The sequence below is a fragment of the Doryrhamphus excisus genome, chromosome 20 (assembly GCF_030265055.1).
Source record: "Doryrhamphus excisus isolate RoL2022-K1 chromosome 20, RoL_Dexc_1.0, whole genome shotgun sequence".
NCBI classification, from domain to species: Eukaryota; Metazoa; Chordata; class Actinopteri; order Syngnathiformes; family Syngnathidae; genus Doryrhamphus; species Doryrhamphus excisus.
Genome location: NC_080485.1, coordinates 9292337 through 9306305, shown reverse-complemented (window position 1 = coordinate 9306305; position 13969 = coordinate 9292337). Strand labels below are relative to the sequence as shown.

Genomic DNA, 13969 nt, shown 5'->3' with positions numbered 1-13969 from the left:
GTAAGAGAGGCGGACAGGAAGTGATTCAGAGCTGAATTTTAGCTTGGCAACAGTAGTCCATGTTTTTATTTGGGATTTTTACTAGGGAATGCAATGAAATGCAATACAAGCCTGTTGTTTTGGTGATCAGGTTTGGTGCTTGTGTATCTCACCAAACATTAACGTAACATTACTGACAATCAAGCAATCAGTGGAGAATACTACATTTCATCAACATTTCTGAATGCATATTTTGGCTTTTAGTGTATTTTAGTGCATTTTTATACTTAAAACTGTTTAATTTAGGTTAAAAAAACAACTAATGTTGGTTGCAGGAGAGAAAAATTCGGTCGGCAAGTGAAAACAAAAAAAACAAAAAAGAGCAAAAAAAAAAATTGCTTCTTTTTGTTGTTTTTTTCAATGTCCCAAACATGACTGGGTCGTCAACCAATGCTCGTTGAGAAGAGCGATAGGTGCTTTATGCCATAAAGTTTGCAGTACCAAAAGAAAATGATGCTTTACAAGGGTAGCAGTCACAATAATAGTGTTTTTATTAGGGATTCTTGTGCCTGTTTTGAGATAATTCGAATGCAATAATCAAGTCTGGTGCTTGTGTGTTTCACTGAACATTACAGCAACATTACTGACACATAGTGACCAGTGTAAAATACTACATATCACTAACGTCATCTTTGGAATGCCTTATATTGGAATATTAGTTCAAATTTAGGGCTGCACAGTGGAGAGTGGTTAGTGCGCAGGCCACACAGCTAGGAGACGCAAGTTCAATTCCCACATTCCAAAAACATGCTAGGTTAATTAGCGACTCCAAATTGTCCATAGGTATGAATGTGAGTGTGAATGGTTGTTTGTCTATATGTGCCCTGTGATTGGCTGGTGACCAGTCCAGGGTGTACTCCGCTTCTCGCCCGAAGACAGCTGGGATAGGCTCCAGCACCCCTGCGACCCTCATGAGGATAAGAAAATGAATGAGTTCAAATTTATACTTTAAAAATCTATGTAACATTTGCTAAAAGATGCATGTTTTATGTCATATCTAACCTGAAACACCGGAATAAGTTGTTGTCTTATATATATTTATATTAGTCATAAACATTTGCAAGATGTGCACAGGATGCACTGTTCATGTCAGCATGTTGCCGTGAACGCTAAGCGGGAAACATCTGCTTCCCTTTTAGATTGATTTCCTTTCTGACCTGGGAGGGCGTGTGCACTTGGCTTTGTAAGCGTGTGCGTCTGACATAGGAAAAAAAAAAAATCCATGGAGTCGTCTTGGTTGCTCTGGCAACGGTTTCACTTTTTAATAGAGCATTGGAGGATGAAGGTGAGGTGGCAGAAATGTAGGAAAAGGAACCATACAGTAGAATGTCCAAATGAGCAGCAAGGTGAGGGAGGTCAGTGACTTTGCAAGCGTCCACTTGAGTGAGAGGTGAGAAAAATGAGGCGGGACGATAAAGACAGGATGGGAGGCTTTACATAATTACCTTTCTTGCTCAATCCCATAAGACTTAGCGCCTCCTCCTCACTCATCCTTTGGGGACACACCATAATCTGTTAATCGAAAGCTTTTCAAGGCTGCTATTTGTCCGTTTTTTTTTTTTTACGATAGGAAACTGATTATGCCTCCCCCTTTTTTTTTTGTCCCTTTACCTCTTCATTTATGTCCTCCTCCTCTCTTTGATAAGAGGACGCTAACGAGACGGACAGACACGCACATAAATCCGGTGTGTGATGCTAATTAATGGGTTTGTTTTGTTTCCTGTGACACTTTGTACAACCTCCAGCTGGCTTTAACACACACACAAACACACATACACACACATACACAGTCTCTCTTCTGCAGGCTGTCATCGTTATATGAGCAGTGAGTGGAAAGGGAGGGGAAAGAAACATCAACAAGAAGCAGCCGGAGAAAAACCACCAGCTGCCACTCAAGCCAACCTCCTTGTAGTATAACACACACACACACACACACACACACACAAATTAGCTCACATTAATATTTTTTTTAATCCAAAATGTCCCCTCAAAGGAAAAGGTCTCTCCAAGTAAAGGTGGGATGTCAAAAAAGATAGAAAGACACCCTCAACATGTGTGCAGGGCCGTAATGTTCCGCCCCTCTCAGCCAATGAGAGCTCCCGCCTGCTCACAATGTGAGGGGGAGGAGAGACAGATCCGGCGAATGATTGACAGCCAGCACCCTACAGGTGGAGGGGAGGATGGAGAGAGAGCGAGAGAGTCAGAGAGGCTAGGGATGGAGTGAGGCAGGAGGAGAAGAGGGACTTTTAGAGAAACACACACACACACACACTCTTACCTAAACACACTCTCCTCCCCTCCTACCTTGGACTCCTGCTTCCCCAGGCAAAGTCGCCATCCAAGTGCTAACATCAGCTCCAGCACAGCTGCATCAAGATGAGCCAGTGCAGGAAGCGCTGCAAGAGGCAGCTCACCAAGGTTGCTCGATACTTCTACCGTTTTCTCATGGGAACGCTCACACAAGGTAGGCACAAGCCAAAGCAAGCAACCTTTCCGGGTGTTGTCCATGTCTTGTTTTGGGGGGGGGGGGTGAAGAAGACAACTGTAGCTGAAGTTGTAGTGTGGTGTCCTGACAGTGGAGGTTGTCTTTTTGCTGCACTGTGTCAGTTTGGCTTTTTTGGGTTTTTTTTTTTTTGGACTGTAGCACATTTTGTTATTACAGTGGTGTCGATTCAGTGTGGCTGGTACAGTATATTCTTCACTTTGGGGGCTTGTTCCCATCCCTAGACAGAATGAGACCCCCTTTCTAGGATCTTAAAGTATCTAGTACCTGTTTCATGTGTGTTTACTCATGTTTATACGTACTGTCGATAAATATGTACTATCTACAGTATTTAACGACTTACAGTTTAAAAATATTATTACTTCTATGTTCTTCTTTTCTACTTAGTATTTTATTCAATATTTGAATGAATTGTATTTTTATTCCTAATAAAAACATATTTCATATCAGTCATATCAATCAAACTGTGTAATACTGTTCACTGTTCTGCCTAAAATTAAATATCACATTAAAAATAAAATGAATATTACGCTTTTTATGTTATATATGCATATGTTGTAATTTAATATACTCTTTGTAGCAGTACACTGTCAATCTGTATTGTGTCGCCATGTATGTACAAAAAACTTTAATTGAAAAAATAGTACGAACTGTATTATAATTTATTTGTAAATATTAATGTTGTTAAAAATAAATTCCAAATATTTTATCGCAAATTTTCACATATATTTTGTATTACATATATACATTATACACTTAATCACGTTTTTTTCTAAATAAATTTTATTAGTAACAAAACATTTTATTAGTAACAAAAATAAAATGCATAATTTAGCACATTTTACATAGTATTGGCATAAATTAAGCATTTCCAAGCATAAAAATAAGTAAATGAACAAAAATAGAAATATAAAGCATTCAGAAGACACATTCAAAAATGCAAAATGTAGTATTCCACACCGGTCACTAGGTGTCAGTAATGTTACATTGATGAGGCAATAACAACATGCTAACATGTGAGTCTTATTTATGTCTTTACTTCTGCTATTATGTCTACTATATGGGGTAAAATCTACTATAGGGGTGTTATTTCACAACTGGAGGGCTCTAATAATGTTAAAAACAACGTAAACAGATTTTACGTCATAAACAGGTTTTCTATGCTCTAACTATGAAAATATTCTATTTATATAAAAGGAATCCCACTTTGTGGAAATTCACTTATCACGGTCAGGTCTGGAATGAATTAACCGTGTTAAAGTAGGGATTTCTGTATTGTTTATAAATATCTGTCTATCAAGCTGTCTGTCCAACACACTGCCAAACATCGATTGCATTTCTGTGGGAAACACCGCAATGATCTACTTTATATTATCTGCTATATTGTATTTTAATGTCTGTAATGGAACAATTCATCCATTAACTGACTGTTATTGCTTTCTACCGCTTTTATTTTATTCTATTTTTGCAAGTGTCCTTTTTATAGCCGTGATTGCCCTGTGGATACATGGTGGCATTCCACCTTCATTGAAAAACTCTCAGTGGGAGATACACACACACACAGCCATTTAACGATCTCTCAGTACATGGACTCCATCTCTCTCTGTAGCTCTCCTTGAGTTACACATGACTTTTAATGCTAATATCAGCCGTGGTATTATTATTATCATATTTGGAAAATTCCATGCATACACCGTACACATTCGCCAGAGACAACCTTCACCTTGCTCGCTTCTTCTTCCTCTTCTTCTTCTTCTTCTTCTTCTCACTGACGTTGAGCAGCGGCTCACATGGCCTCCAGGGAGGCTCAACAGTGTTAAACCCCATGCGAGTGATCCTACAAGGTGGAAAAAGAAAAGCAGCGTTTAGACGACCTTGTCAGTCGAATCCAGCGTGAATGCTAATTTGACATCTCCACGTCAGCTTCTGGCTTTATCTTTTCACATTTTTGACATCTGCAGAGTTGCGTGCATGTTAGATATCCACCATGTCCACATTGGAATAACAAAGAAGATAATAAAAAGAAGCAACAGAAGAAAGTACAGTATTTCTAAACATATTTGTTTTGCTTTTCATGTTTTTTTGACCACTTTTTGCCTCCTATGGCATCGATAGAAATCACATGCACATGCATCATGGCCAGTTATGCACTGAATTATGTTGAATTCCCGTGGGAAACACTGTAGGTTAATGGAATGATGATGGGGTTGCCAGATTGTTTCTTGCGGGATGGTCTGTTACTTTGAGACTGTACTGTAAGGGTATCAAACTTGTTTATGTTTACCCTAAGACAGGCACCTGTAACTATGAAACCACATTCATGTGTAATCGCCTCATCAGAAGTCAAGGTACCAAGTACAACTTTTACTATACAACTTAATAATAATAATTTATTACCAGTGGTTAGCATGTTGGCCACACATTCAGGAGATCAGGGTTCGATTCTCCCTTTGGGCATCTATGTGTGGAGTTTGCATGTTCTCCCCAAGCATGCGTGGGTTTTCTCCGGGTACTCCGGTTTCCTCCCACATTCCAAAAACATGCTAGGTTAATTGGTGACTCCAAATTGTCCATAGCTATGAATGTGAGTGTGAATGGTTGTTTGTCTATATGTGCCCTGTGATTGGCTGGCAACCAGCCCAGGGTGTACCCTGCCTCTCGCCTGAAGTCAGCTGGGATAGGCTACAGCATATCTTCTCGAACCCCTGGCCTTGAGTTTGACACCCGTGCCAAACTGTAATAGTACTTTTCTCTTATAAAATATAATGGGTTTTTGTGTCACATCGCTACAAAGTTTGCTGTAAAATGGTTTAGTATTTTTAGTGTAATCCTGATAATTGTTAGTGTCTTTCTATTTACTGTTTTACTTGCATTTTCCAAATCTGGATTTCTCATAATAGAGTTCAAAACAGTGATCAGTGATTCAGTGACATTTATTCTCATTACCATGGACATCATCACTGCTGTTGTTTATGAGTCAAATACATTCATCATCCTGCTGCTGTAGCACAATGTTCTCCTCCTGCTTTGGAAAGAGCAATATGCTAATGTTAAAAAAGGTTATTGGGCCTTGCGGAACTTTTTATTTGAAAGATTTTCAGTCTGAACCACAGTTTGGCGCCAACTGTAGAATATACAATATGTCCCATGCATCATTTGTGCTATTAAAGAGCCTTGTTTAGCACAATTGACCTTTTTAAAAAAAACCTTAAACCATATTCGGAAAGCAGGAAGTGAACAAATGTAACATTTTACTGATAGTAAAAGTACCAGATGGAGGGGTAGGATTTAATAAGCTTTGCTTCTTCCTACTCCTTTTGGACATGTGGAACTGTGAACTGATTATGTGATGCATTCAATTGTAATCTGATGCATGTTCAAATGAAATAAACCATTTATTTCTATACATTACCATTACTATACACTATTGTGGGACCTCCGAGACTTATTTAAACTTGTGTAAAAATAGTCTAAAATGAGACCTTTTAAGTTAAACGTCATAGTTGACATTTGACTGCCCATATAAACTATTCAAGCATAGCTAGCTCTCATTCATGAAGTATTTATTAAAAAAAAAAATCACACATGCAGTGTTCTCATGTACTGTATATGTACGTGCATCCATAAGTTTACACAGACCGGGGTTACCATGACGACCAGCACGTCTGTCACAAGGCTAGGGACTCAGTACACTGGTAGCCAATGAGAGCTGAACTGTATAATGGCTGCGCTGCTTAGGGATTTCATCAAGGCCATTCAAAGTTCCCCATCGCACATTGTGGCCTTTTTGGGCCGTGCCAAGGCGCTGAGTGACGTGCCATTTTACTCACACACGGGGAGGTGGAATTTAATTTGCTGTGTACGAACACCATAGCCATTTAACTTGTTAAATACATTGCTCCCAAAGTTGCCGCCACTTGTTTCCGATGCTCTCTGATGTTATGCTAACATCGTGACCACTGATGAAGCTATGGCGTGTTTAATGATGTTATATCAATTACGACTCTAATGACATCCTGTTTCCATACAACGCTTATGAGCTTACCTACGAGTGTGTGTGTGTGTGTGTGTATGTGCTTACCTGTTCGTCCACTAATGAGTTTGTCTTATTACTAGCCTGGTTTGTGTCTTCTTTACAGCTAATTTAGCTAACAGAGGGACAAGCTTTGTTTCCTGTTATTAACTACGGCTCACAGTGCTCCCATACGTCAAGCTCACTCTATTGTGCTGTTGTACCCGCTTCAAGGCTGTTGTATAGGATCTGTCCTTTAGCTGTGCTCTTATCTGACATAAACAGTCAGCTAATGTCTGCTCCTTCCATGTAGCACCCCCACCCCCCCATGCCTCTACTAGCACACATACACACGTACTTGTGGGTTCAGCCAAAATGGCTTCTTATTGCAGGGCAGCGGGGTGTGCGGGGACTGCTGGGGTGTTGTGCACTCAGGGGCTAGGGGGGGTCGGGGCCAGGTGGGGTTGGTGGTGTGCTTCGGTAATGTCCTGGGGTTTTGCTGGGGTGTCCGATGTTCCCACTCTTCTTTTGTTGTCTTATGTAAAGATTCTGTGATTATATGTGTGGAAAAAAAATCACTTATTGAATTGGTAACGGGCTGCACGGTGGTTGAGTGGTTAGCGCGCAGACCTCACAGCTAGGAGACCAGGGTTCAATTCCACCCTCGGCCATCTCTGTGTGGAGTTTGCATGTTCTCCCCCGTGCATGCGTGGGTTTTCTCCGGGTACTCCGGTTGCCTCCCACATTCCAAAAACATGCTAGGTTAATTTCCCATGACATGCATTGGTAGCTAGCTTATATTAATTCGTTTTTTTGCACTAGAATGCATAGATCAGGGAAAGAAATATGTGTTCATGTTTCACATAAGGATTGGGAATGATGGGCAAAATTACCCCAAAAAGTGCATTTCCTCTTTGATGTCAAAGTCCAAGTCCTTGGATGTCAAGACTTGTCAAGTCAAGTCCAAAGTCATGAAACTTGTGACTCGAGTCCAAGTCGCGTGACTCGAATCCACAAATGGCAAAAAAATGACCTTAATTTTCTCAAAATGACGTCTTTGGTATTTTTTACATTAACTGAAACATATGCTAACCGAGGCAATAGTGTATGTAGTAATATAGTAATAATATAATTACTGACCTGTGCCAACATTATGCTGCACCTTTGCCAGTTTTCAGTATAAAACAACCTACTGACTACGATGCATTTATGTGTGTTTAAATTTAAACACTTCTTCCTTGGACATGTGACATTGTCTTATTGGGAGGCAGGAGTGTTTTTATAGACATTACACGTCAGTTGGAAAAGGTCACAATCACACGGATCGATAAACATTATATCACAAAGTTCCTCAATTTACGGAAGTAACTAAGTGGAAAATGAAGCTCTTTGGAGGCTCACCAGTGAAATAACACAATAGAGTGCACACGCATGGCGCCGCGTATTAAAAAAAACAATGACTTTGTCGTAAAAGGAGATGTTATTCAAAGGTGTTCTTCAGCGACAACGTGCCCTGTCAACGTTACTCCCCAGTGAATGTTCGCACACGTTGTTTGAGCCGCTAACAAACAGCTTTGAATCAATATTTCATGTTCAGTGATGAATGTGTTCGGTGGGGCCGCTGCGTAATGATCGGCTCGCACGCGGCTCATTACCGCAAAGTAATTACATTGGGGGGGCGGAGGGAGTGGGGGGGCAAGAGCATGTGATTTCATCTGGTAGTTAGAAACAGCACCTTTCATTTTTTTTTTTTTTTAACTGCATTAAACTTTCAATTCACCGAATAGTGCATGAACGTCATCTTCTTCCTCGCGGGAGATCATTTGTTAGGCATTCTGGCATTTTTCCATAATGAAACAAGGTTGTAATCTTCTCCAAGAGCACACTGGAATATATACTCTAATTAATAGCATCATTCACCTTATTTTAAAATTTATTCCCTGCAGTAAATATCTTATATTTTCTTGTGAATTGAAGCTACACAACATTTCAGCACTGAGAATGTGCTCACGCTGATGGTTCGGTGGTTGGTGTCGTGTTCAAACTGGCACTTTGCGAGCAGTGAGACACTTCCTTTACATTTTTCTTATAAAAAAAAGTATCAAAGAGTAAACAAAACATACAAAAATCACACCGTACAATAAGCCCCATTTGCACAGATCAAGAACAAACAATGTGAGTAGGTGTCGGATATGTTCATGTAAAAGATCAACAGCCCAATCATCTTTGATTCTGCTTATTCTCACTATGGTCGCAAGTATGCTGGAGTCTATCCAAGTTGACTTGGGGCCAGAGGCAAGGTACACACCCCAGCCAATCACAGGGAACATATAGACAAACAACCATTCACACTCACATTCATACCTATGGACAATTTGGAGTCACTAATTAACCTAGCATGTTTTTGGAATGTGGGAGGAAACCGGAGTCCACACTTGCACAGGGAGAACATGCAAACTCCACACAAAGATGACCGAGAGTGGAATCGAACTTGTTTCTCCAAGCTGTGTGGCCTGCGCGATAACCACTCGTTCGCCGTGCAGCCAATTAGTATATTAATTTATTCATTCATTCATTTTCTACTGCTTTTCCCCACAAGGGTCGCGGGGGTGCTGGAGCCTATCCCAGCTATATTCGGTACTCCGGTTTCCTCCCACATTCCAAAAACATGCTAGGTTAATTGGCCACTCCAAATTGTTCATAGGTATGAATGTGAGTGTGAATGGTTGTTTGTCTATATGTGCCCTGTGATTGGCTGGCCACCAGTCCAGGGTGCACACCCCCGCAACCCTCGTGAAGAGAAAGCGGTAGAAAATCAATGAATGAATAATTAACCTAGCATGTTTTTGGAATGTGGGAGGAAACCGGAGTACCCGGAGAACTCCATACAGAGATGGTGGCGGGTGGAATTGAACTCGGGTCTCCTACCTGTGTAGCCTGCACGCTAACCACTCATCCGCCATGCAGCCCATCTTTGATATTGAATGAGTTAATAACACAACAAGATGTCTGACATTTCCAATTACAAAATGCACCAGGACAATATGGTACATTTAGATTGACCAAAAGAACCCATACTATCAGAGCAAAGGCACCAGACTTCATTTGAACTGAACCAGGCATGATTAGTGTGAACTCTCCTTAATAAAACATGCTCCATGTTAAGCCTCAGCATAGAGAACATGTCAGAAAATGTTGGATGCGGGAAAAACTGATGCAATTGAAGTCAACATTTACCAGTTCAAGTCGATCTACTGCTGGTCTCCTCACCGTCAAACACTTTTCTTATTTATATGTTTGAAGAAGGCCAACTCCTTCCCCTTTTTGCTCTCAGTCTTTACCTGACAGATGTTATCACACACCTGTCTGTCACTTCCCACTTCTGTTGACAAGCACGCATTAAGCATGAATTTTAATCGTGATTAATAAAACATCGACTGCCCGTGTTAGCCTAGGAAGGAGTGGAGAGCAGAGTAGTAGCGGTAATGGCATTCCCACTGTGAAAGGTAATGTGTATCAACGTACGGGTGCAACTTAGTCCCCACTAATGTCCCCTGTTTGTGGTATCACCATGGCAGTGATGGAAACACAGAACTGGAACAGAGGCTCATATTTTTAATATGCAGCAGGAAGCAAGTCGAAAGCCACAAGTTTGTGTCATCGTGTATATTGTATAAGGCGTTCGTTGTTCCGGCTCATTTGCTCTTCTCATTTTACTCGCTGCGTTGCCAAGCTGGGTTTCGCCATTTGGTGTCATTTGTATCCACTTCACAACAAGTATGGCCCAGAAGGTTTTATTGTCTTGTAAAGACAGAAGAGCCATTGTGTTATCCAGAACAGCATTTTGAATTCATCTCGACCAGAGGTGGGCAAACTACGGCCCGGGAGCCACATGCGGCGCACCAAGCGTTTGAATCCGGCCCGCCAGTTTGCTTTCTAAGTATTTCAACTTTTAACATATAAAGTCGGATGTCTTATTTAGTTTAAAAAAAAACAACAAAAACTGTAAAATTAAATTACATAGTTTGATGTGGTCTGATATTTAAAGTGCTCATGAAAAAAGGAACATACAGCTGATAATATAACACTTTTACAAATAAAATTGTCCTCGTACTTCGGTACGGGACTAAAACTTAAAAAATTCAAAATAAAAAATTCAATTTTTTTTTTACTGTATTATGGAAAGCAGGAAGTGAACAAATGTAACAGTTACTGATTGTAAAAGTGGGCAAACTACGGCCCGGGGGCCACATGCGGCGCACCATGCGTTTGAATCCGGCCCGCCAGTTTGCTTTCTAAGTATTTCAACTTTTAACATATAAAGTCGGATGTCTTATTTAGTTTAAAAAAAACAAAACTGTAAAATTAAATTACATAGTTTGATGTGGTGATGATGCATGATGTGGCATATTTAAAGTGCTCATGAAAAAAGGAACATATAGCTTATAATATAACACTTTTATAGATAAAATTGTCCTCATACATCAGTATGGGACAAAAACGTAAAAAATTAAAAAAACAAAAACAAAACTGTATTATGGAAAGCAGGAAGTGAACAAATGTAACAGTTTCTGATTGTAAAAGTACCAGATGGAGGGGTAGGATTTAATAAGCTTTGCTTCTTCCTACTCCTTTTGGACATGTGGAACTGTGAACTGATTATGTGATGCATTCAATTGTAATCTGATGCATGTTCAAATGAAATAAAACCATTACAAAATTAGACAAATAATTCAAGGAAAATTATAAGCATAAAATAGTGTGTGTGTGTGTGTTAAATATATATTCTGGAACCCCGGACAATTTTGTTAACTCAATGCGGGCCATGAGTCAAAATATTTGCCCACTCCTGATCTAGACTCACCTCTTCAACATCTTTAGTACATAATGCTTGATTAATCTATGATCCATGATGCTTTTTTCCACTTTTCTGATCTATAAATGTTGTTAGGATATAGTATTCTCATGTTAATCCATGCCAAAGTGTCAGATAAGATTTGTTACAGAACTTTTACTGACATCAGCTAATATTTATTGTTCTTTAACATTATAATGAGCAAAGGATCCATCTTGAAAGAAGCAATACTAAGACAGTAAAGTCAGATTTTTTTAAAAAAAAAGAGCTTTGCAAGCGAAAGAAGCCATGTGGCGGAATACCAAATGCTGTCTTGTTTTGTCACCAACCTTGAAGATTCTCACTTAAAATGTCTCACTCCTTTGCTCATTATTAACTTCTGTTTCGTCTCGACACCTCCTGACTTGCACGTTCACACGACCCAAAAAAAACAAAAAAAAACAAGAGCAGCTATAAATAAACTCCTTGCACAAGTTCAATGTCAACGCATGAGTAGGGAACATCTGGTGTGACAATCTATATTTGTTATAGGCGTTTGTTTTTATCTACATACGCTGCCAATTATATTCACACAGCATGTCACTGCGGTGCATTTGTAGTGAATGCTAAACGATGCCTGTGTATTTGTTGACCTCGACTAGGGCTTCTCACTTGTGACGTTAGATGTCTCCCCACGAGTTTGCATCAAGGAGCGGCTCACATTTTTTTGCTGCAGATTAAAAAAACAAAACAAAAAAACACCAAGGCATAAAATATTGATGATCTTAGATCATTTTTGCAGTAACTGTTTAAAAAGAGAAGCATGTTTGTGTCATATAGTGGGTCCTGAAAAGACCATCATCTGGTTTGGCTGTGGGAACCACTATCACCCCTCAATGACCCCTCAATTAGAGTGTAATATATCTAGGGCTGCAACTAGAGGTGCTCCAATCGATCGGCCACCCTTTGGGATCGGCTGATATCAGTGAAATACCTGCTGCAGCATCCAGAACAAGCATGTCCGCCGAGTGTTGAACTTCCTGTTTTTGTGAGAGTTTGCACTCTGTAAAACATGCTACAAAAAATATGGTGGTGCTTTAAAAGGCTTTTGATTGGTGCGGCATTTGAGGTTCGAGCACTTGGCAAGGTGCCGTCAGGCAGTGCAAGTGTGGGCAAATTTTGGGGATGAGTAGCGCCTTGGTACACATTTGGGAGCATGCAGACAACTAATGAGTATTTTAAAAAACGATTAATCGGTTGATTAATCAGATTTATTAAAAAACACATTTTTGATTTCTGCTACTTAGTAGCAGTCATTCATTCACCGCTTATTCCTTATGCTGGAGCCTATCCCAGCTGTCTTCAGGTGAGAGGCAGGGTACATCCTGGACTGTTGGCCAGCCAATCACAGGGCACATATAGACAAACAACCATTCACACTCACATTCATACCTATGGACAATTTGGAGTCGCCAATTAACCTAGCATGTTTTTGGAATGTGGGAGGAAACCGGAGTACCCGGAGAAAACCCACGCATGCACGGGGAGAACATGCAAACTCCACACAGAGATGGTCGAGGGTGGAATTGAACTGGGGTCTCTTAGTAGCAGTCCCTTTTTAAAAATGCATTATTTTTTTTCCATCCTAAAATCATAGCAAAGAGAGCGAGGAAGATGAATTTTCATAACTATTTCTATTTTAATTTGAGAAGTATACACAATCAACTGTCAAACACCATAAACACTCTCACTGACACAGACTGCAACGTTTGCATCACTAATAAATAAATAAGAAACACCAAATAAATGCTAAATAAATGTAGTCTGAACAAAACCAGTACATTTTTAAAGTTCATATTTAAATGAAACAATGAATCAATTATGAAAATAGTTGTTGATTAATTGGATAAATTCACTGATTCATCGATTAATTGTTGTCGCACCGAGTGACACAGAATGTCTTTGACGAGCGTAAACATAGCGCTTGTGCTGTAATGTACGACTTTATGTTTAAATCTGTGGTAGCCATTTGGTGAGGTAAACATTCATCATTACAGTATATACTGTAGGCGGTGCTTATCAATCTGCATCTCCCCTGAGGAAAAGCATCATGTTGATCTCCAGCTGCTTTGTTGGTCTGTTGGAGACTTTCCTTTCCTCAGGCTCGACGCATCCCGTGTCACCTTTCCTTCAAGCGTAACTCCTGCCGTGCGCCTCCCTCCTCACCTGCCCTTCAACCTCTCTGCCTCTTCTCCCTTTCCCCAGAAAGGTGTAAAAACCTCACCTTTCATCCATCATCTGTGTACACACTCACACATCTCACAAGTGGCTAAAAATAACCTGCTATTAGTAGCAGCTTGAGTTCGGGGGTGGAGGAGGAGATCAGAGAGAGGTACGTGAGGAGGAAAAACGGTTTACAATCGTCTGTCAACGGAAGGGATTCATACGTGCAGGGAATGAGCACGGATGCACGATTTGCTGCATTTGAGTGCAAACATACTTTCTGCCATCCTGTTCCACACGAGAGTGTTAAAAAAAATGCGTGAAAAGAGGAGACAGCCTGACTAAATGGATGCTAGAG

General features: G+C 40.2%; 1 protein-coding gene across 4 annotated transcripts in view; it reads left to right on the top strand.

Moving 5' to 3' along the window:
- LOC131108260 (Kv channel-interacting protein 2) overlaps nucleotides 1-13969 on the top strand; it is a 114470-nt gene that overhangs the window by 49912 nt on the left and 50589 nt on the right. Inside the window, exon 1 of one of the 4 annotated variants that reach the window (XM_058059168.1) lies at nucleotides 1656-2503. The exons of the other annotated variants lie outside the window; for them this stretch is intronic. Within the exon in view, the coding sequence (XP_057915151.1) occupies nucleotides 2416-2503 (88 nt within the window). The 5' untranslated portion in view covers nucleotides 1656-2415. Of the gene's footprint in view, nucleotides 1-1655; nucleotides 2504-13969 lie in introns of those variants that run through there. 4 annotated transcript variants of the gene reach the window in all.